Source organism: Giraffa tippelskirchi, chromosome 11 (genome assembly GCF_054371585.1).
Source record: "Giraffa tippelskirchi isolate mGirTip1 chromosome 11, T2T-mGirTip1v1.2.pri, whole genome shotgun sequence".
Taxonomy (NCBI): domain Eukaryota; kingdom Metazoa; phylum Chordata; class Mammalia; order Artiodactyla; family Giraffidae; genus Giraffa; species Giraffa tippelskirchi.
Genome location: NC_137285.1, coordinates 93496618 through 93520116, shown reverse-complemented (window position 1 = coordinate 93520116; position 23499 = coordinate 93496618). Strand labels below are relative to the sequence as shown.

At 41.0% G+C, this 23499-nt stretch overlaps 1 protein-coding gene across 6 annotated transcripts in view; it reads right to left on the bottom strand.

Annotated features, from left to right (window-relative positions):
* ACAT1 (acetyl-CoA acetyltransferase 1) overlaps window positions 1–14074 on the bottom strand; it is a 30500-nt gene extending 16426 nt beyond the window's left edge. For 4 of the 6 annotated variants that reach the window (XM_081545352.1, XM_081545349.1, XM_081545350.1 and 1 more), the window contains exon 1: window positions 13972–14074. Coding sequence is in view for 3 of the 6 variants with exons in the window: in XM_081545349.1 (XP_081401475.1) it covers window positions 13972–14043 (72 nt within the window). In the remaining 3 variants the exon portion in view is untranslated. Of the gene's footprint in view, window positions 1–13726 lie in introns of all 6 variants that reach the window. The other 2 variants (XM_081545354.1, XM_081545351.1) reach the window with 1 other exon arrangement.
* Window positions 14075–23499: the final 9425 nt, after the last annotated feature.

The following is a 23499-nucleotide window of genomic DNA, read 5'->3' as shown; positions in this document are numbered from 1 at the left end:
CCCCATGGCTTTAAACAGCAGGCAATGGCACCCTACTCCAGTACTCTTGCCTGGAAAATCCCATGGACGGAGGAGCCTGGTAGGCTATGGTCCATGGGGTCGCTAAGAGTCGGACACGACTGAGCGACTTCACTTTCACTTCTCCCTTTCATGCACTGGAGAAGGAAATGGCAACCCACTCCAGTATTCTTGTCTGGAGAGTCCCAGTGACAGCGGAGCCTGCTGGGCTGCCTTCTATGGGGTCGCACAGAGGCGGACAAGACTGAAGCGACTTAGCAGCAGCAGGAGCAGCAGCAGCAGCAGCATGTCCTGATGATTTCCAAATTTCTATCTCTAGTCTTGACCACTCAATTGACCTCCAGACTCATATATCCAAGTGCCAACTTGATTAGCCTGATTTTACTGTCCAACACATGGCTCTCCATTGCCACCCTAGAACACTAGTTTCTTTCCAGTATATCCCACCTCAGGACATCACATCACAATCTGCCCAGGAGCTAAGCCAAAAATCTAAGGACTCACCCTCCATCTTTGCCTAATACTCAGAGATATTCTATCACAGGTACTGTCAATACTGTGTCTAAAATGTACCTAAATTCTTCCACTCTACTTCACCTGCACAGCCACTGTTTTTTTTGCCACTGTACAGCCTCTACTTCATTTCCTGCATCCCCAACTTCCCTTCTTCAGTGCATCTAGTTTTTAAAATGTAAATCAGGGAGTTTCCTAGAGGTCCAATGGTTAGAATTGGGCACTTTCACTGCTGTGGCTCAGGTTCAATCCTTCATCGGGGAATTGAGGTCCCAGAGGAACTAAGATCCCATAAGCTGCATGGTATGGACCAAAAAAACAAAACCAAAACACACAAACACACACACACACACAAAACATAAATCAGATTGTATCACTCCCCTGGTTAAAATCCTGTGATGGCTTTCCACTGCTCTTGGAATGATATCCAAAGTTTATCCCTTACCCTCAAATTCTTGGCTCTTGGAACTGGAGCTCCTGATGACCAGGATGGTATGATCTGGCTCCTGATTTTCTTTCCATTTATACCACTCTTATTCTGTGCCAGCCACACCAGCCTCCTCTTTGTTCTGAACCCATTTCCACCTCAAGCTCTTTACAGGGTGCCTCTACCAGTTAACAGTCCTTCTCCAGCTTGCCTTGCCTGGTTCATTTTTGTTCTTCAGGATTCGGCTCAAACAACACAACTGCACAGTACCTCTCCCTGACTACTTTTAAGTCAGCTTCTATGTCAACATGATTATTTCCTTGAAAGCACCTCTCACACTGTGTAAATACAAGGTATACATATTTACTCTCTCTCCACATAATACAAGCTTCCTGAGAGCAATCCTCTCTTCTGCCTTCCTCCTTCCTCATTCACTGCTACATCCTTGTCACTTGGCATAATGCCTCGAGCTCATTAAACATCCCAGGAATGGCAAATACTAGGATCAAGATACGTGATAAATGAACATGGCCACTTAAATTTTATTTGCATGTCACAATCATCTTTCAAAGACAGCTCATCTGCTCCAAGCACTCTAGAGACCACCCTTACAATGCAGGCAGGCACTTCAATCTTAGCTTCTGCAGCACGCCTATGCATGCTCTATTTTTCCAAAACATATAGTTCCCTCACTGGCCTCACTGTTTCCCTATCAGACTGTGAGTTTCAAGAAGAGACTAATTTTATTGTTTTATCCCAATGATGGCAAGAAACACTTAACAAATAAACAAAGTCTGGTCTTATTAGCACCTCTGAAAAACATTTCAGGTAGGGTAAGTATATTTTGAAGTCAACAAAATGGGATAATGAGTTACAGAATGAGGGCCTGTTTCACATAGGATGTTCAGAAGAAGGCTCTCTGGAGATGTCACTGGAGCTGAGAAATTGAATATTAAGAGAGTCAGCCTGGGAAAAGTCAAGGGAAAGAGCATCTGAAGCATTAGGAAGAACTAAGACAAAGGCCTTGAATTAGGAACAAACTTGACACATGCTAAGTAGAAAAAGTGGACCAGTGTAGCAGGAGCCACATACTCAAGAGAACACAAGTCTGGCTGAGACTAAAGAAGCAAGCAGCGACCAAAGAGGGCCTGAGAAGGAGTCTGGATTCTAGTCTGTATAACGAGAAGCACTGACGGCTTTACTATTATAAAAAGACCACTCTGGCAGAAGTGTACAGAATGACTGCAGGGGCAGGAGTAAAAAGGGGAAGGAGACTGGGCAAGAGCTCACGTGGCAAATGCTAGGGAGATCACAAGCGGGGTGGATGCAAACAGATGGATACGGAGCATGTTTTATATACAGAACAAGCTAATGGGTGGGTATCACTATTCTTATTTTACAGGTAAAGAAACTTAAGCACTGGCAGGTCAAATAACCTGCCCAGAGTCCCAGAGCCAACAGGGTGCAGACATGGGATTTCAAACCCAAGCAGTATCACCCCATTATGGATAAATATAATTTACCATATATACACACATGATAAAACGTGGTCCACTGGAGAAGGGAATGGCAAACCACTAGAGCATTCTTGCCTTGAGAACCCCATGAACAGTATGAAAAGGCAAAAAGACAGGACACTGAAAGATGAACTCCCCAGGTCGGTAGGTGCCCAATATGCTACTGGAAAAGAGCAGAGAAATAGCCCCAGAAGGAATGAAGAGGCTGAGCCAAAGCAGAAACAACACCCAGCTGTGGATGTGTCTGGTGGTGAAAGTAAAGTGTGATGCTATAAAGAACAATACTGCATAGGAACCTGGAATGCTGGGTCCATGAATCTGTATAAATTGGAAGTGGTCAAACAGGAGATGGCAACAGTGAACATCGACATTTTAGGAATCAGCGAACTAAAATGGACCAGAATAGGAGAATTTAATTCAGATGACCATTATATCTACTACTGTGAGCAAGAATCCATTAGAAGAAATGGAGTAGCCGTCACAGTCAACAAGAGTCCTAAATGCAGTGCTCGGGGGCAATCTCAAAAAGGACAGAACGATCTCTGTTCATTTCCAAGGCAAACCATTCAGTATCACAGTAATCCAAGTCTATGCCCCAACCACTAATGCTGAAGAAGCTGAAGGTCTTCCACGAAACCTACAAGATTTTCTAGAAATAACAACAACAAAAAAAAGATGTCCTTTTCATCATAGGGGACTGGATACAAAAGTACAAAGTCAAGAGATACCTAAGGTAACAGGCAAATTTGGCATTGGAGTACAAAATGAAGTAGGGCAAAGGCTAACAGAGTTTTGCCAAGAGAATGTGCTGGTCATAGCAAACACCCTCTTCCAACAACACAAGAGACGACACTATACATGGACATCACCAGAGGGTCAATACCAAATTCAGACTGATTATATTCTTTGCAGTCGAAGATGGAGTAGCTCTATACAGTCAGCAAAAACAAGACCGGGAGCTGACTGTGGCTCAGATCATGAACTCCTTATTGCCAAATTCAGATTTAAGTTGAAGAAACTAGGGAAAACGACTAGGCCACTAGGGTCTGACCTAAATCAAATCCCTTATGATTATACAGTGGAAATGACAAATAGATTCAAGGGATTAGATCGCATAGACAGAGTGTCTGAAGAACTATGGACGAGGTTCCTGACACTGCTCAAGAGGTGGTGATCAAAACCCACCCCAAAAAAAGAAATGCAAAAAGGCAAAACGGTTGTCTGAGGAGGCTTTACAAATAGCTGAGAAAAAAAAAGAGAAGTGAAAGGAAAGGGAGAAAAGTAAAGATATCCAAAGAATAGCAAGGAGAGACAAGTAAGCATTCCTAAGTGAACAATGCAAAGAAATAGAGGAAAACAATAGAATGGCAAAGACCAGAGATCTCATCAAGAAAACTAAGAGATACCAAGAAAAAATTTTATGCAAAGATGCAAAGATGGCACATAGAAGATAGAAATGGTAAATAGACCTAACAGAAGCAAAAGATATTTTAAAAAGGTGGCACTAATACACAAAAGAACTACACAAAAAAGATCTTAATGAATCAGATAACCACAATTGTGTGATCACTCACCAAGAGCTAGTAATCTCAGAGTGTGAAGTCAAGTGGGCCTTAGGAAGCATCACTACGAGCAAAGCTAGTGGAAGTCATGGAATTCCAGCTGAGCTATTTCAAATCCTAAAAGATGATGCTGTTAAAGTGCTGCACTCATTGTGCCAGCAAATTTGGAAAACTCAGCAGTGGCCACAGGACTGGAAAAGGTCAGTTTTCATTCCAGCCCCAAAGAAGGGGAATGCCAAAGAATGTTCAAACTATAGCACAATTGCACTCATCTCACACGATAGCAAAGTCATGCTCAAAATTATCCAAGACAGGCTTCAACAGTATGTGAACTGAAAAATTCCAGATGTTCAAGCTGGATTTAGAAAAGGCAGAGGAACCAGAGATCAAATTGCCAACATCCGCTGAATCATAGAAAAAGTACGGAGTTCCAGAAAAACATCTACTCCTTAATTGACTAGGCTAAAGCTTTTGACTTTGTGGATCACATCAAATTGTGGAAAATTCTTCCAGAGATGGGAATACCAGACCACCTTACCTGCCTCCTGAGAAATCTGTATGCAGGTCAAGAAGCAAAAATTAGAACTGGACCTGGAACAATGGACTGGTTCCAAATTGGAAAAGGTTTACGTCAAGGCTGTATATTGTCACCCTGCTTTTTTAACGTATATGCAGAGTACATCATGTGAAATGCCAGGCTGGATGAAGCACAAGCTGGAATCAAGGTTGCCAGGAGAAATATCAATAACCTCAGATATGCAAATGAGAACACTTTAATGGCAGAAAGCGAAGAAGAACTAAAGAGCCTCTTGATGCAAGTAAAAGAAGAGAGTGAAAAAGCTGGCTTAAAACTCAACATTCAAAAAACTAAGATCATGGCATTCTGTCCCATCAGTTCAGTTCAGTTCAGTCGTTCAGTCATGTCCGACTGTGTGACCCCATGAGTCGCAGCACGCCAGGCCTCCCTGTCCATCACCAACTCCCAGAGTTTACCCAAACTCATGTTCATCGAGTCTGTGATGCCATCCAGCCATCTCATCCTCTGTCATCCCCTTCTCCTCCTGCCCCCAATCCTTCCCAGCATCAGGGTCTTTTCCAATGAGTCAGCTCTTCGAATCCGGTGGCCAAAGTATTGGAGTTTCAGCTTCAACATCAGTCCTTCCAATGAACACTCAGGACTGATCTCCTTTAGGCTTGACTGGTTGGATCTCCTTGCAGTCCAAGGGACTCTCAAGAGTCTTCTCCAACACCACAGTTCAAAAGCATCAATTCTTTGGTGCTCAGCTTTCTTCACAGTCCAAATCTCACATCCATACATGACTACTGGAAAAACTATAGCCTTGACTAGATGGACCTTTGTTGACAGAGTAATGTCTCTGCTTTTTAATATGCTGTCTATGGTCATAACTTTCCTTCCAAGGAGCAAGCGTCTTTTAATTTCATGGCTGCAATCACCATCTGCAGTGATTTTGGAGCCCCAAAAAATAAAGCCTGACACTGTTTCCACTGTTTCCCCATCTATTTCCCATGAAGTGAAGGGACCAGATGCCATGATCTTAGTTTTCTGAATGTTGAGCTTTAAGCCAACTTTTTCACTCTTTTTCACTTTCATCAAGAGGCTTTTTAGTTCTTCTTCACTTTCTGCCATAAGGGTGGTGTCATCTGCATATCTGAGGTTATTGATATTTCTCCCGGCGATCTTGATTCCAGCTCGTGCTTCTTCCCGCTCAGCATTTCTCATGATGTACTCTGCATATAAGTTAAATAAGCAGGGAGACAATATACAGCCTTGACGTACTCCTTTTCCTATTTGGAACCAGTCTGTTGTTCCATGTCCAGTTCTAACTGTTGCTTTCTGACCTGCATACAGGTTTCTCAGGAGACAGGTCAGGTGGTCTGGAATTCCCAGCTCTTTCAGAATTTTTGCCAGTTTATTGTGATCCACACAAAGGCTTTGGCATAGTCAATAAAGCAGAACTAGATGTTTTTCTCGAACTCTCTTGCTTTTTCAATGATCCATTGGATGTTGCAATTTGATCTCTGGTTCCTCTGCCTTTTCTAAAACCAGCTTGAACATCTGGAAGTTCACAGTTCACGTATTGCTGAAGCCTGGCTGCGAGAATTTTGAGTATTACTTTACTAGCGTGTGAGATGAGTGCAATTGTGCAGTAGTTTGAGCATTCTTTGGCATTGCCTTTCTTTCGGGCTGGAATGAAAACTGGCCTTTTCCAGCCCTGTGGCCACTGTTGAGTTTTACATATTTCATGGCAAATAGAAGGGGAAACAATGGAAACAGAGGCTGACTTAATTTTCTTGAGCTCCAAAATCACTGAAGATGGTGACTGCAGTCATGAAATTAATTAAAGACACATGCTCCTTGGAAGAAAAGCTATGACCAACCTAGACAGCACATTAAAAAGCAGAGACATTACTTTGTCAGCAAAGATCCATGTAGTCAAAGCTATGGTTTTTCCAGTAGTCATGTATGGATGTGAGAGGTGGACCATAAAGAAAGCTGAGAGCCAAAGAATTGATGCTTTTGAACTGCAGTGTTTGAAAAGACTTTTGAGAGTCTCTTGAACTGCAAAGAGATCAATCCTGTCAATCCTAAAGGAAATCAGTCCTGAACACTCACTGGTAGGACTAATGCTGAAGCTGAAGCTCCAATACTCTGGTCACCTGATGTGAAGAACTGACTCACTGGAAAAGACCCTTATGCCGGGAAAGATTGAAGGCAGGAGGAGTAGGGGACCCAGAGGATGAGATGGTTGGATGGCATCACTGACTCAATGGACATGAGTTTTAGCAAGCTCTGGGAGCTGGTGATGGACAGGGAAGCCTGGCGTGCGCAGTCCATGCGGTCACAAAGAGTCGGACACGACTGAGCGACTGAACAGGATCATGTGCCATGTGTGCTTAGCCACACAGTCATGTCTGACACTTTGCAACCCCATGGGCTGCAGCCCGCCAGGCTCCTCTGTCCATGGGGATTCTCCAGGCAAGAATACTGGAGTGGGTTGCCATGCCCTGCCAGGGAATCTTCCCAACCCAGGGATCGAACCCAGGTCTCCCATATAGGCAGATTCTTTACTGACTGAGCCACCTGGGAAGTCCTATGTATGTAGGATCATACACATTAATAATTACCTTAAGTATAAATGGATTAAATGCACCAGCCAAAAGACACAGACTGGCTGGGTGGATAAAAAAACAAGACCCATATATATGCTGTCTACAAGAGACCCACCTCAAACCTATGGACACTTTCAGACTGAAAGTAAGGGGATGGGAGAAGGTATTTCATGCAAATGGAAATCATAAGAAAGCTAGAGCAGCAACATTCATATCCGACTAAACAGACTTTCAAACAAAGACTGTTATAAGAGACAAAGAAGGACAGTACATAATGATCAAGGGTTCAATCTAAGAAGAAGATATAACAATTATAAATATATATGCACCCAACATAGGAGCACCTCAATATGTAAGGCAAATACAAACCAACATAAAGGCACAAATTGACAACAACATGATAATGGGGAGGACATTAATATCCCAATTTCATCAATGGACAGATGATCCAGACAGAAAATCAATAAGGAAATGCAGGTCTTAATTGACACTTTAGATGAATTAGACTTAATTGATATTTATAGAGCATTCCATGCAAAAGCAGCAGACTACTCATTCTTCTCAAGTGCACAAGAATATTCTCAAGGATTGACCACATGATGGGCCACAAGGCAAGCCTTAGTAAACTTAAGAAAACTGAAATCATATCAAGCATCTTTTCTGATCACAACACTATGAGATTAAAAATAAACAAGAAAAAAAACCTCTAAGAAACACAAACACGTGGTGGCTAAACAGTATTCTACTAAACAACCACTGGATCATTGAAGAAATCAAAGAAAAAACAAAAAAAAACTAGACACAAATGAAAATGAAAGCACACTGGTCCAAAACTTATGGGGTGCAGCTAAAGCAGTTCTCAGAGGGAAGTTTAGAGCAATAAAATCTTACTGCAAGAAACAAGATAAATCTCAACTAAAAAATCTAACCTTATACCTAAAACAACTAGAGAAAGAAGAACAAACAAAACATAAAGTTAGTAGAAAGAAGGAAATAATAAAGATCAGAGCAGAATTAAATGAAATAGAGACAAAGAAAACAATCTCAGAGATCAATAAAACTAAAAGCTGGTTCTTTGAAAAGATAAAGAAAATTTATAAACCGTTAGCCAGACTCATCAACAAAAGAAGGGGGAGCACTCAAATCAGTAAAATTAAAAATGAAAATGAAGCTACAGCTGACTCCACAGAAATACTCCATAGGGTCATAAGAGACCACTATGAACACTGTATGCCAATAAAACGGACACCTGGAAGAAATGGAAAAATTCTTAGAAAGCTACAGTCTCCCTAAGATGAACCAGGAAGAAACAGAAAATATAAACAGGCCAATCAGAAGCACTAAAATTGAAATGATGTCTAAAAACCTCCCAACATTATCATATGTGAAACAGAACACCATTCCATGTTCGATGCATGAGACAAATGCTCAGGGCTGGGGCAATGGGATGACTCAGAGGGATGGGATGGGGAGGGAGGTGGGAGGGGGCGTCCAGGAAGGGGAACACATGTAAACCCATGGCTGATTCATGTCAATGTATGGCAAAAACCACTACAATATTGTAAAGTAATTAGCCCCCAACTAAAATAAATAAATTTATTTAATAATAATAATAAAAAAAAACCTTCCAACAAACAAATCCAGGACCCTACAGCTTCACAGGTGAATTTTTATCAAATATTTAGAGAAGAGTTAACACCTATCCTTCTGAAACTGTTCCAAAAAATTGCAGGGGAAGAAAAACTTCTGAACTCATTTTATGAGGCCACCATCACCCCAAAACCAAAACCAGAGAAAGATACCACAAAAAAGAAATTTACAGGCCAGGATCACTGATAAACATAGATTCCAAAATCCTCAACAAAATACTAGCAATTCATATCCAAAAATACATTAAAAAGATCATACACCATGATCAGAGATCGTGATCTCTGGTATCCATCCAAGAGATGTAAGGATTTTTCAACATCCCCAAATCAATAAATCTGATACACCACATCAACAAATTGAAGAATGAAAACCATTTGATCATTCAGTAGATGCAGAAAAAGTTTTTGATAAAATTCACCACCCATTTATGATAAAAACTCTCCAGAAAGTGGGCATAGAGGCTATATACCTCAACATAATAAAGGCCAGATATGACAAATCTACAGCTAGCATCATGCTCAGTGGTGAAAAGCTGAATACATTCCCTCTAAGACCAAGAACAAGACAAACATGAAAAGGACCACTTTTATTCAACATAATTTTGGACATCCTAGCTAGAGCAATCAGAGAAGAAAAAGAGGTAAAGGGAATCCAAATTGGAGAAGAAGTTAAACTGTCACTGCTTGCAGATGACAGAATACTATACATCGAAGATCCTAAAGATGCTACCAGAGAACTACTAGAACTCATCAATGAATTTGGTAATTGCAGGTTACAAAATTAATACACAGAAAACTGTTGCATTTCTATACACTAACAACAAAAGATCAGAAAGAGAAATTCAAGAAGCAATTCCATTTACCATTGCATCAAAAAGAATAAAATGGCTAGGAATAAAGCTACCTAAGGAGACCTGTACTCTGAAAACTATGATGTTGATGAAAGAAATTAAAGAATATATTCACAGATGGAAATATATACCCTTTCAGTGGATTGGAAGAATCAATACTGTCAAATGACTAATGCCCAAGGCAATCTACAGATTCAATGAAATCCCTAACAAATTACCAATGACATTTTTCACAGAACTTGAAAAAAAAATCTCAAAATTTATATGGAGACATAAAAGGCCCCAAATAGCCAAAGCAATGCTGAAAAAGAAAAAGGTAGCGGGAGGACTCAGACGCCTAACTTCAGACTATACTGCAAAGCTACAGTCATCAAAACAGTATGGCACTGCCATAAAAATAGAAATATGGATCAATGGAACAGGATAGAAAACCCAGAAATAAGCCCATGCACCTATGGTCTATTTATCTATGACAAAGACAATTCTACACAATGTTAGAAAGAACCTCTTCAACAAATGGTGCTGGGAAAACTGGACAGTCACATGTAAAAAAAATGAAATTAGATCATTCCTTAACTCCATACACAAAAATAAGCTCAAAGTGGATTGAAGACCTAAATGTGAGACTGGACACTATAAAACCCCTAGAGGAAAACACAGGCAGAACACTGTCTGACATAAGTCACAGCAATATCTTTTTTGATCCATCGCCCATAATAATGGGAAAAAAAGCAAAAATAAACAAATAGCACCGACTTAAACTCAAAAGCTTTTGCAAAGCAAAGGAAACAATAAACAAAATGAAAATACAACCCACAGACTGGGAGAAAACATTTGCAAGTGATGTGAGCTTTAAGGGATTAGTCTCCAAAATTTACAAACGGCTTAGGACGCTTAATAGCATCAAAAAAACAACCCGCTCAAAAAATGGGAGACAACCTGAATAAACATTTCTCCAAAGAGGACATAAAGATGGCCAATAGGCACATGAAAAGATGTTTAACATCGCTAGTTATTAGAGAACTGCAAATCAATACTACAATGAGATATCACTTCACATCAGTGAAAATGGCTATCATCAAAAAATCCACAAACAACAAATGTTGGAAAGGTTATGGAGAGAAGGGACCCCTCCTTCCACTTTGGTGGGAATGTAAATTATTACAGCCACTACAGAGAACAGTATGGAGGTTCCTTAAACAACTAAAGATAGAACTACCATATGATCCCCCCAATTCCACTCCTGGGCATATATCTGGAAAAAAACATGATCCAAAAGGATACACATACCCCAGTGTTCATTGAAGCACTGTTTACAATAGCCAAGACATGGAATAAACCTAAATGTCTGTCAACAAAGGAATGGATAAAGAAGATGTGGTACATATATACAACGGAATATTACTCAGCCATTAAAAAGAATGAAATAATGCCATTTGCAGCAACATGGATAGACCTAAAAGTCAGTCAGACAGAGAAGGAGAAATATCATATGACATCCCTTATACATGGAATCTAAAAATAAACTATATAAATGAAGTTACTTACAAAACAGAAAGAGACTCAGAGACTTAGAAAATGAACTTAGAGTTGTGGGGGGAGGGTGGGAGAAGATAGATAGGGACTTTGGGAAGGTCACGTACATACTGCTATATTTAAAATGCATAACCAACAAAGACCTACTGTGTAGTACATGGAACTCTGCTCAACATTATGTGCCAGCCTGGATGGAGTGGGCTTTGGGGGAGAATGGATACACATATATGCAATGCTACGTTCCTTCGCTCTTCACCTGAAACTACCACAACATTGTTAACTGGCTATACCTCAACACAAAATAAAAAGCTGAAAGTTACAAAAAAAAAAGAAAGAAAATTAACTTGGTTCAAAACAGCAAGACAGGAGTTTAAAGGAGGGGATAATCAACAGTGTCAAGAATACTGGAGTGGGTTGCCATTTCCTTCTCCAGGAGATCTTCCTGACCCGGGACTGAACACCATATCTCCTGCACTGCAGGCAGATTCTTTACGGACTGAACTACCAGGGAAGTCCCACAGAGCTACCAGGGAAGCCCCATCAACATTGTCAAATATAGTATAAAGAAAGGTCAAGAAGAAACACAGGAAATGAAAAGCAGTGGTATCCTTCAGTTGGGTAGTATAGAAATCTAACTGCAGAGGTTTGAAGGCAAATGGATGTAAACAAGGGTGACAAAGAGGACTACTCTTTTGACTATAAGAAAAAAACAATTCCAGTTGGAAAGCAAATAGCTCTGATTAAGTTCATAAAAGTTTGTTGCTGATTAAGGGAGACCTGTGTGTTTTTGAAGGCAAATGAGAAAAAGCCAGTTTAATAGGTTAGAGATTACGTTTCATTCCACAAAATGGCACTGAATACTGAAAATCCTGTTAAAACAAACTGTATCTCCATGCTTCAGTAAATGACCACTTAATTTCAGTAACAAATGAACACCACAAATCACACGCTAGATAATCTACAGCTTCATTTTTCTCATCGGCAACATTTGTGTTTGATTTTGAGCTGTTAATGAAACTAAATTAAGAGGGTTCAGAAAACTAAGATCATGGCATCCGGTCCCATCACTTCATGGCAGACAGATGGGGAAACAGTGGCTGACTTTATTTTTCTGGGCTCCAAAATCACTGCAGATGGTGACTGCAACCATGAAATTAAAAGACCCTTACTCCTTGGAAGGAAAGTTATGATCAACCTAGACAGCATATTAAAAAGCAGAGACATGACTTTGCCAACAATGGTCCGTCTAGTCAAGGCTATGGTTTTTCCAGTGGTCACGTATGGATGTGAGAGTTGGACTGTGAAGAAAGCTGAGTACCGAAGACTTGATGCTTTTGAACTGTGGTGTTGGAGAAGACTCCTGAGAGTCCCTTGGACTGCAAGGAAATCCAACCAGTCCATCCTAAAGGAGATCAGTCCTGGGTGTTCACTGGAAGGACTGATGTTGAAGCTGAAACTCCAATACTTTGGCCACCTGATGCAAAGAGCTGACTCTTGGAAAAGATCCTGATGCTGGGAAAGATTGAGGGCAGGAGGAGAAGGGGACGACAGAGGATGAGATGGCTGGATGGCATCACCGACTCGATGGACATGGGTTTGGGTGGACTCCGGGAGTTGGTGATGGACAGAGAGGTCTGGCGTGCTGTGGTTCATGGGGTCGCAAAGAGTCAGACACGACTGAGCGACTGAGCTGAACTCAAGAGGGTTCTGCACTTTATTGTTTTGCTTTTTACAAACTTAAGTACCTAGTTTTCACCTAATTCACCTAGTAAACTCTGGTTTGAAGCTCAGGATGTCCTAGTCACATTTTTGTGATTTACCACAAACTAACATATCCACTAAGAACTCACGTTTCCTGGAAACCCACTTCTCCAGACTTCTATTATCTCAGTCACCCAGGATTAATTTTAGACTTTTCCTTTTCCCTTGGTTCTCCATTCTCACTCTGCATTTGACAAGTTCTACATTTATTCTTTCACAGTCTCTTGCATAATGCAGGAGATTTTCCCCCACTTCAATCGTCCTAGACCTCTAATTATGACAATAACAAAAATATAAACGGTCCTCATTGACTTAAGTCAAATTCAAACTCTTAACAATAGAACTAGATTTCAAACTTTATTGCTCCAACCAAACTAGAAAAGTCACGCCTCACAGCCACACCCTGAAATTCTCGACCTACTCCTTGGCTTTTTCCAGACCCTAAAGCTGTGGTGCAAGCTAGCTTGCTCTGATGGATGGAAAATAGTAGATTCTTCCAAGGCTGTCGCTGCTGCGTTCCCTAAGCACAACAAGCCAGAACAGAAACGAGGCTCTGGACGGCCTTGGTACGTAAGCGCCACGCATCAAGAAACCGAGGAGCCCTTTATTCTCCCTAATAGGTCTGAAGTTGCTCCGAGGTGACACATCGATTTATTGTCACTCTGTAAGCCCAAAATGATTACCTACGGCATGAAATTAAAACCTCTTGACAGAAACGTTCACAAATATGTTTCGAAGGAAAGCTGGGAAGCAGTTTTACCGGACTTCGTTACCCGTCGGGCAAGGTCGAAACCAAGCCCCGGGCCTTTCTGCGCGTCAAAACACCTGCCCGCTTTGACGCTCGAGAGCGACGGCTGCATTCAGACAGGGCCGCGGCGAGCGGGAACGCCGCGGAAGGGCCTGCGCGTCCGGGCGCGAGCTCTGGGCTCCGGGCGGGGCGGGGGTCTGCCCGAGGCCGCAGCGAGGGCTCCTTCCGGCCGCGAGGCGAGTCCCAGCCCCTCTCACCTGCACCCGCCTCTGAAGCAGGGGGCCGCGCCGGCGCGCGCCGCGCCACAGAAGGGCCGCTAACACAGGCATGATCCCCGACCGCTCTCTCCGGCTTAGCAGTGCGGGCCGCGGCGCGGCGCGGCGCGGCGCGACCCCCGCTCAGCACCGCCCTCCGCGCCGCCTCTTCCAATAGCTGCCTCGGGCCGCGGCGGCCGGCGCCCATTCGCCGGCAGCGGAGGCGGCGCCGGGGCCGCGAGTGCAGACGCCGCCAGACGTGGCGCTGGGTCCCTTTTCCGCCTCTTCTGACACTGCGGCCAGCGGTTTATGTGTAAACTGGGGTTGTTTTTCTCACTTATACACGCAAAGCACAAAGGAAATTTATGCAAATATTTTTAAGCAATCCAGTTTAGCTTTTCACTTATGATGAGATAATTTTCCAATTGCTTCTTAGTAGGAGGACGAAGAGGAATACAAAACATTAATGCCTAACTTTGAACAATTAGCAAGATGATATTAACCTTCATCAAAACTCCATAAATTACATGTTATTATCTACTCTTTAACTAATGAGATAACTGAGATACAAAGAAGTTAATCATTTTTTGTCCATGATTGCGTGGAAAGTGGTAGAGCTGGGGTCTGGACTGGAATCGTTACATGGTGTTGCTTTCTTATACATATTTCCAGAGAATGATCATAGTGTTAACTATGATCATTCTGACATTTGGGGAACTCATTGCTTAATTTTGGATCTTCAGCTGGAGAAAGCAAAACTTTGTTACTTTGTAACATTATTTTCCTTTATTAAATTTTTTCTTCTATTTCTTTTGTTGTTGTCTAGGGTTTTTTTCCGGGGGCGGGCGTGGTCTGTGCCTCTTGTGGGATCTTTGTTCACCAACCAGGGATTGAAGCCAGACCTTTAGTAGTGAAAAGTGCAGAGTCCTAACCACTGGCGGACCAAGGAATTCTCTATATTTATTTTACACAGAAGATAGGAGTGACAAGAGGACTTTACTTACCCCAAGGCAAACCCACATTTTTCCTAAAGTAAAATCCCCACTCTTAATTATGTTTTGCAACAAGTGGGAGATTGTAGTTTTCAAAGTTGGCCACACTTAAAGTTAGGGTTGACCTGCACCCGGCAGGACTGCGAGCCTTTTAATTGCTCAGCCTCAAGATGGAAGGAACACAGAGTTAGCAAGAGAGACATCAGTGGTTGGGGGATCTTACTTACACCAGAAGCAAGAGGGTTCTACAGAGACACACTCTGAGGGGTGGCAGCTGGCAGGTCGGCAAGAGTCTTCCTTGTCAGAAGAGGGAATTGTTACAGAGAAAATTGATACCAGAATGGCTCATTGGTTACCAGGGAAACCAGCAGAAAAGCACAACCCTCACTGCCCCTTTGATAAACCATCTTTGTGAAGTTGTTCTGACTTACAGATTACAACAGTCAGTAGCTGGGGTGGGGGCAACTATGTAGGCATTTATTGATCGGGTTCTATGATTAAGAGGCAAGATCAGTCAGGTGAGTAGGATGTAGCTGAAGCAGGGTCTGATTGTGAAGGGGATGTACAGCCAGCAAGAGAACAGCCATCTCGGGTGGCCTAATCATACAATTAGCTCACCCTACAAGTTCTTCTTTCATAGAACAATTTTATGGACTCTGAGGGAGAAGGTGAGGGTGGGATGTTCTGGGAGGATAGCATTGAAACATGTATATTATCATATGTGAAACAGAACACCATTCCATGTTCGATGCGTGAGACAAGGGCTCAGGGCCGGGGCAATGGGATGACCCAGAGGGATGGGATGGGGAGGGAGGTGGGTGGGGGGTCCAGGAAGGGGAACACATGTAAACCCATGGCTGATTCATGTCAATGTATGGCAAAAACTATTACAATATTGTAAAGTAATTAGCCCCCAACTAAAATAAATAAATTTATAAAAAATAAATAAATAAATAAATAATAAAAAAAACTTTAATTATTTTTAATATGATAGATGAAATTAAATATATTTACAATTTTTATTTTGCTCTCATATTATTCATTTTAATTTTAAATATTTTTATTCTTTATCCATTATGTACAAAGTTTTATAAATCTTAGAAGTCTGTGTTTTATAACAGCAAAAACCATTTTCTCAGTCCCTCTTTAACTTTATTATTTTAGTTTTCTTTGCTATGCAATCTCATATAATTTGACATGAGTTTATAAAGGTTGTAGCAACAAAGCTTAATCAGTCTAAGTTACCAGGGATAGTCTTAAATGATTAATAATTAAATCTTTTTTGTTAGTTATTAGACTCTTCAATCCATCTGTAACAATGTGTAAATTATATTTTTTATGCTATACACCAAATAAATGTTAATTTATGAAAAAAAAAATATGACTTATGCTCACTGCTCCAACTAGAGATGGGGTCTGTATTCTCTCCTCCCAGGCTAGGTCTAGACAGAAATATGGATAAAGAAGTTTGTCTAATGATTCCAGTCCTCAGACTCCAACCTTCCCAGCTGAGACCCTAGACATCATGGAGCAGAGACCAGCCATCCCTTCCTGTGCCCTGTTTGAATTCATGATCCACAGGAACAAAGATAGAAAATAAATGGCTATTGTTTTAAGCCAGTACATTTTGGGGTCATTTTTACATAGTAATAGATAAATACAGCACTCCTAACCTCCCCAGTCACCCAAGGTTGGTCCCTTAGAGTGAGGTGTGATGCCTCTGTATATCAATAGGCCATCAAATCCTGCTTCCTTCCTTTGAATGTCACACTCAAGTCTCCTCTCTTGCTGACCCTACTCTAGGCCAAGCACAAACATTTTCATACCTACTGCTTTAATAGCTGTTAAAAGGAAATCATTACAATGTGTACCAGTTCTTTAATTCTGTTTGTGTGTGTGTGTGTGTGTGTGTGTGAAATGTACTAGATATATCTGATCTTTATCTGAAAAAGTTGAATTTTTAAAGAACTCAGAAAATTAAACAGCTATTCTGGCCTAATAAACAAAGGCCAAGGCTGATAACTAGACATGGAAAATTAGCAAAAGATGACTGGTTATATGGTCAACCACTTGTAAAAGAATGAAACTAGAACACTTTCTAACACCATACACAAAAGTAAACTCAAAATAGATTAAAGATCTAAACTTAAGACCAGAAACTATAAAACTCCTAGAGGAAAACACAGGCAAAACACTCTCCGACATAAACCACAGCAGGATCCTCTATGACCCACCTCCCAGAATATTGGAAATAAAAGCAAAAATAAACAAATGGGACCTAATTAAAATTAAAAGCTTTTACACAACAAAGGAAACTATAAGCAAGGTGAAAAGACAGCCTTCAGAATGGGAGAAAATAATAGCAAACGAAGCAACAGACAAACAATTAATCTCAAAAATATATAAGCAACTCCTGCAGCTCAATTCCAGAAAAATAAACGACCCAGTCAAAAAGTGAGGCAAAGAACTAAACAGACACTTCTCCAAAGAAGAGATACAGATGGCTAACAAACACATGAAAAGATGCTCAACATCACTCATTATCAGAGAAATGCAAATCAAAACCACAATGAGGTACCATTTCACACCCGTCAGAATGGCTGCTATCCAAAAGCCTACAAGCAATAAATGCTGGAGAGGGTGTGGAGAAAAGGGAACCCTCTTACACTGTTGGTGGGAATGCAAACTAGTACAGCCACTATGGAGAACAGTGTGGAGATTCCTGAAGAAACTGGAAATAGAACTGCCATATGATCCAGCAATCCCACTCCTGGGCATACACACCGAGGAAACCAGACTTGAAACAGACACGTGTACCCCAATGTTCATCGCAGCACTGTTTATTATAGCCAGGACATGGAAGCAGCCTAGATGCCCATCAGCAGATGAATGGATAAGGAAGCTGTGGTACATATACACAACGGAATATTACTCAGCCATTAATGAGCCATTACTCCACCTCATTAGAACTGGATGAAACTGGAGCCTATTATACAGAGTGAAGTAAACCAGAAAGAAAAACACCAATACAGTATCAGTTCAGTTCAGTTCAGTTCAGTCGCTCACCAATACAGTATACTAACACATATATATGGAATTTAGTCAATCGGTAAAGATAACCCTGTATGTGAGACATCAAAAGAGACACAGATAAACAGAACAGTATTACGGACTCTATGGGAGAGGGCGAGTGCGGGATGATATGAGAGAATGGCATGGAAGCATGTAAATTATCATATGTGAAACGAATTGCCAGTCCAGGTTCAATGCATGATACAGGGTGCTCGGGGCTGGTGCACCGGGATGACCCGGAGGGATGGGATGGGGAGGGAGGTGGGAGGGGAGTTCTGGAAGAGGAACACACGTACACCCATGGTGGATTCATGTCAATGTATGGCAAAACAAATACAATACTGTAAAGTTAAAAAATAGAAAATAAACTAATTAAAGATTAAAAATAAATAAATAAATAAAGTGGATAACTGACCAAAAATACAAATCAATCTACTTACTTTAATTGGAGGCTAATTACTTTACACTATTGTAGTGGTTTTCCATACATCAACATGAATCATCATGGGTGTGCATGTGTTCCCCATCCTGACCCTGCTCCCACCTCCCTTCTGAACAAATGTTGGACAAATTTTACCGATCTTTTTCTGTGTTCTTCCAGAGGATTTAGGACAGATGACTCCATTTTAGCCCTTTCAGTAGCTGAAGAAGACTCAATGCTCTCGGCACTCCTATTGAAAGCTGGTCACTTAATTTCTGTGGCCTGTGTAGCAAATATTATAGAAACAAGACTTGTCAACTGTATTTAGTAAATAAATGTCATTGGAGGATTGCTGTAAAAAAAAATAAATACATCAAAATTTAAAAAAATATAAAAAAAAGAAAGGTGTCAGAGAACCAGATTACTCTGTGAGCTAAGTCATGCTGCACTCTCCACCTCCACGTCTTTACACACCTGTGATAATCCCTCATTCACACCTTGGATGTGAAGCAATAACCGCCCTGAGGGGAAGCAGAACCAAAGAAAACAGACAACAGGACACTAAATTTTTTATTCCAAAATTCTGAAGTCACAGCTCAGGTAGAAGACAAGAAATATTTGAAAATCCATTTTTCCTACCCCTACCCAATACTAGTTAAGTAGAATTCAGGAGAGAAAGGCTAGAGCTGGAGACGAAGCCAGAGGGAGGATCAGCCACTGATGAGTATCCCCAAGAAAAGGCCTGTCTTCTCCTAAAGTCCAGCCACAGGGAAATGGGACAGAACCATCCCCTCTACACACACACACACACACACACACACACACAGAGGATACATTCAGGATTATGAGGGAGAGAAGATCTGTTCCCTGATTCAAACCAGCTTATCTGAAAAAGTAGCCCACATGAGCACTCAAGGTTAAATGGAAGATTGAGGTGGTTGCTTAGGGTGTTTGGATATGAGGATCCTAAGGTCCTTTACTTTCCTTTACAGAAAGTCCTCATGACACCAAAAGCCCCCCAAACAGCTAAATGGATGATTTTTCTGTTATAGCTGTGAAGAGTACAGAAGTCAACTGAACTGCAGCTGGTGATCCTCAAGAGGCTCCACTACTGGGAAACTGGGCCTCACCCAACAAATCTGGAGCCATTACCATGCTGGATATGAGACAGACTGGGATGGTATGATGCCCAGGATAGAAGAGGTGAAGCAAACAATCTTCAAAGCGACTTTTAACCTAGAATTTATTAAAAGACAACTGAATTTGACTGAGTTTAAGTGAAAATGACTAGATTAACATTTCTTTCATGAGATAGAAATGAAGTGCTTAAATAAAAACAATTAAGTCAATGGAGAAGGAAATGGCAACACAGTCCAGTATTCTTGCCTGGGAAATCCCATGGACAGAGGAGCCTGGTGGGCTCCTCTGCAGTCCTCTATAGAGCTCTCTATAGAGGGCTCCTCTATAGTCCATGGGATCACAAAGACTTGGGCACGACTTGGCAACTAAATACCAACAAAGAAGCCAAAATAAAATATGGAAAGGCAAGTGACGAGAATTTTCAAGACTGGAGCTTTGGTTTTCTTTGTATCTTGATCTATAATCTTTGGACAGGTTACTATTCACGCCAAGGCTGCCTTTGGCACAGTAAGAACCTCTGAATCACAGACTGATCTACAGGTTGCACAATGTGAATCCATTCCGTTCTGCAGTTTTAAGATTTGAGCCAAGGCCCTGGTTTGTTTTTATTGGGCAATACCCCTTAACTGCACAAATAAAGCTTTTTTAAAAAAACTATTTTTTATTGAAGGATAATTGCTTTACAACAAATAAAGCTTTTGATAATTAAAAAATAAAACAATGAAGTTCAGTTTAGAGAGAATTAAAGCTTTTTTTTTATATATGTGAATTTATAACTTTGAGTTATTCCTGTCACAGTAGATAACATAGTGTTTGGACACAGAATCACTAATAAAGAGCAACATCTTTTGAAATGTACCTCATCTTAGATTCTAAGTTAACTACAGTTGTTAACCTAGCCAAAAAGTTAAGTGGAGACTTATATCTTGGAAAGTATACTATCAGTAATGATAAAATAAACTTTTGGCCTCTTCCTCTTTGCAAACATCCATAACTACAGTCATAAGACCCAGGGTGCTTTTGTAGAAGTATAAGTTAGTTTTAGAAACATTAGAACAATTGTTCCATAACGGAACAAAGTGGAAAATAACAAAAATTTAAGAGTTTAGAAAAATTTGAGTGTTAGATTCACAATGCAAGGATGTTTGCTATTCACTTCTAATTAAATTCTTCTATAACAAGTAACTTCTGGGACTTACCTATTTTTCCAGTGGCTAAGACTTGTGCTCCCAGTGCAGATCCCGAATCAGGGAACTAAGATCCCACATAGAGCAAGTAAGCCCAGGCATCACCACTACTGAGCCCACACGCTCTAGAGCCCCCAGGCACCACAACTAGTGAGTCTGCATGCCCAAGGAAGACCCAGCACAGTCAAGCAAGTAACTTCTGTTATAGTTGGTCTGTTGGAATAACTCATTGTACTAGGTTGGCTAGTGTCCCCCACAAATCCAGCCTGTGAAGAATGACTTTATTCAGAAATACGGTTTTTGCAGATGTAATAAAGATGAGGTCATAGTCCTAAATACAATGACTGATGTCCTTACAACAAGAGAGGTCACACACAAATGAGAGGGCCATGTGGAGGAGGCAGATTGGAGTGATTCACCTACAAAAACTGAAATACCAAGGAGTTCCAACCACCACCAGAAGCTAGGAGAGAAGCAAGGAATATAGATTCTCCCTTAGGACCTACAGAAAGAGCCAACGCTGCCAACACCTGGATTTCAGATTTCCAGACTCCAGAACTCTAAGAAAACACATTTCTGTTGTTTTAAGTCACTCTGTTTGTGGTACTTAGTTATGGCTGCCATAGGAAACCAATCCTTATCTTTTCTATTTATATAACCCATAACCCACATTTTGTGAAATCCTGGGAAGGACAGAGTCAACAGCTTCTTTAACAGACCTTTGGAAATGTTTGTACCCCAGTGTTGAAACAATTTTCTAAGCCCAGTGTGAAGCTACTTCTGCCTCGGGTGCCAAATCAGCAAACTGAATCTTAGATAATATTCATGTCCCTGTAAATGCTCCACTTGCCCAGAAAGAGTATATCCCAAATTGCAAATTGCCAATTGCCAAGAATTTTTAATAACTTCTTTCTTCTAAGAACAGATATGCAACCTCAGACAATTAAGCCAAATACTTTCCTTATTCCCTGATTGACCTAATGGCCTTATAAGGAAATCTCTGACCACCAAGCCAATCATGTGGTTTCCATGTTGCCACTTCTAAAGCTCTATAAAACGTGCTCTTGCCCCAAATCCCTCAGCAAGAGTGGTCCACTGCTTGTGAGGCATTCTAGTCCCCCAATCCATGGCAACTGCATGTTTTCTCTTGAATAAAGGATATTGAACTCGTTATTAAGTTTATTCTTGTCATTTGACATGTATTTGAGTAAGAAAATGATTACAATAGGAAGATGCAGAATAGTAGGGAGTTCCTAGAAGTAACTTTCATATGATTTATCTTGGAATTTAGAACAAAAGGATACAAAATAAGATATTTTAGGAAATTCTTAATGAGTTAAAGACAGAAATCCTACTTGTCCCAAGAATGACTTTTGAGCTTGTTCCATGTTCCTCCACCTTTGAGAATGGTTTGGTCTGCTCAACAGAGGCTCCCAAGCCTTTCAATTTTACAAGCAGTGGATCCCCTTTGAACAAGGAACTGCATTAAACATGTGGGAAATTTATTAAATGATGAAAATCTTTTATGTTTTAGATTGGAGTGGCTCCTCAGCCATAGGCTAAAAGGAAGAACTCAATTCATATCTGGTGGTGTCTTAGGTCTCATCCATTGAGGTATCAATGCAAGAGAAAAATCAGACCTAGGCCAGTGGTCCAGAAATGCCACAGATTTAAAGCAAATAATCTTACTGACCACTAGTTACCACTCTGCACATTTAGTCTACTTCCAAACATAGGCCAAGAAGCAACCCAACAGCTAGTCCCCACTTACTTCGCCTGGTATAAGCATACTATGGAATGTTCCTATTCATTCAGTGAATACAGTAGAAGTGAACACAAAGGTCAGGTTCTAGAGATACTAAATAAGCAGAATCAGTAATACGGTACAGGGAGGGAAGCAATAATCAGTTATATGATGGTGGCTAAACTGGGAGTTATTAAGTGGAGCAAGTCATCTGTGACAAATGATGAGATGTTTAAGAAATAGCTGGAAATACATGTTGATCGGTTGGGAGCGATTGGAGACAGTCTGGTGCATCAACATTCAGATAGAGGTTGAAGCCACAGAGGTAGGTAAAATCACACAGGAAGAGCATGTAGCTCAGTAAGAATAGAAATGGAAATGAAATTCTGGGGTGTGCAGGTAGAGGAAGAGCCAGAGGAGAAGAAAGCTAAGCGAGATAAATGTGGGACCAGGAGAGAATGGAATCTTTGAAGTCAAGAGATGAAGCAAATTGAACAACCAGGAGTGTTCAAGGTGCAAATGCTGTAAGGAGATCAAGTAAAATGAAGATTGAAAATGAACTTCTCATTAAGCAATAGGAGGTCACTGATGACCTTGGCAAGAGGACCAGTGGGACATAAGCCAATGATTAACAAGTAGAAGAAATAGAGACAGACTGGACTATTCTTTCAAGACGTTTAGCAGAAAATGGAGGAAGGAGGAAAACAAGGTCATAACATGACCAAGGTAGTGGGAGAAATTTTTTTAAGGATGGTGGATACTTGAGTATGTTTGTAAGCCTGTGATTCACAAACTTAAGTGCATCAGCCTCACCTGGAAGGCTTATTAAAATTCAGAGTGCTCCCTGGCCCCCCATATGCTGAATGGTAGGTCTGGGGTGGAGCTCAAGAGCTTTGCTTTTCCAACAAGTTCTTAAGTGATGATGAGACTGTTGGTCTGTGGACTAAAACTTTGAGAACCCCTGATGTAGGCTAA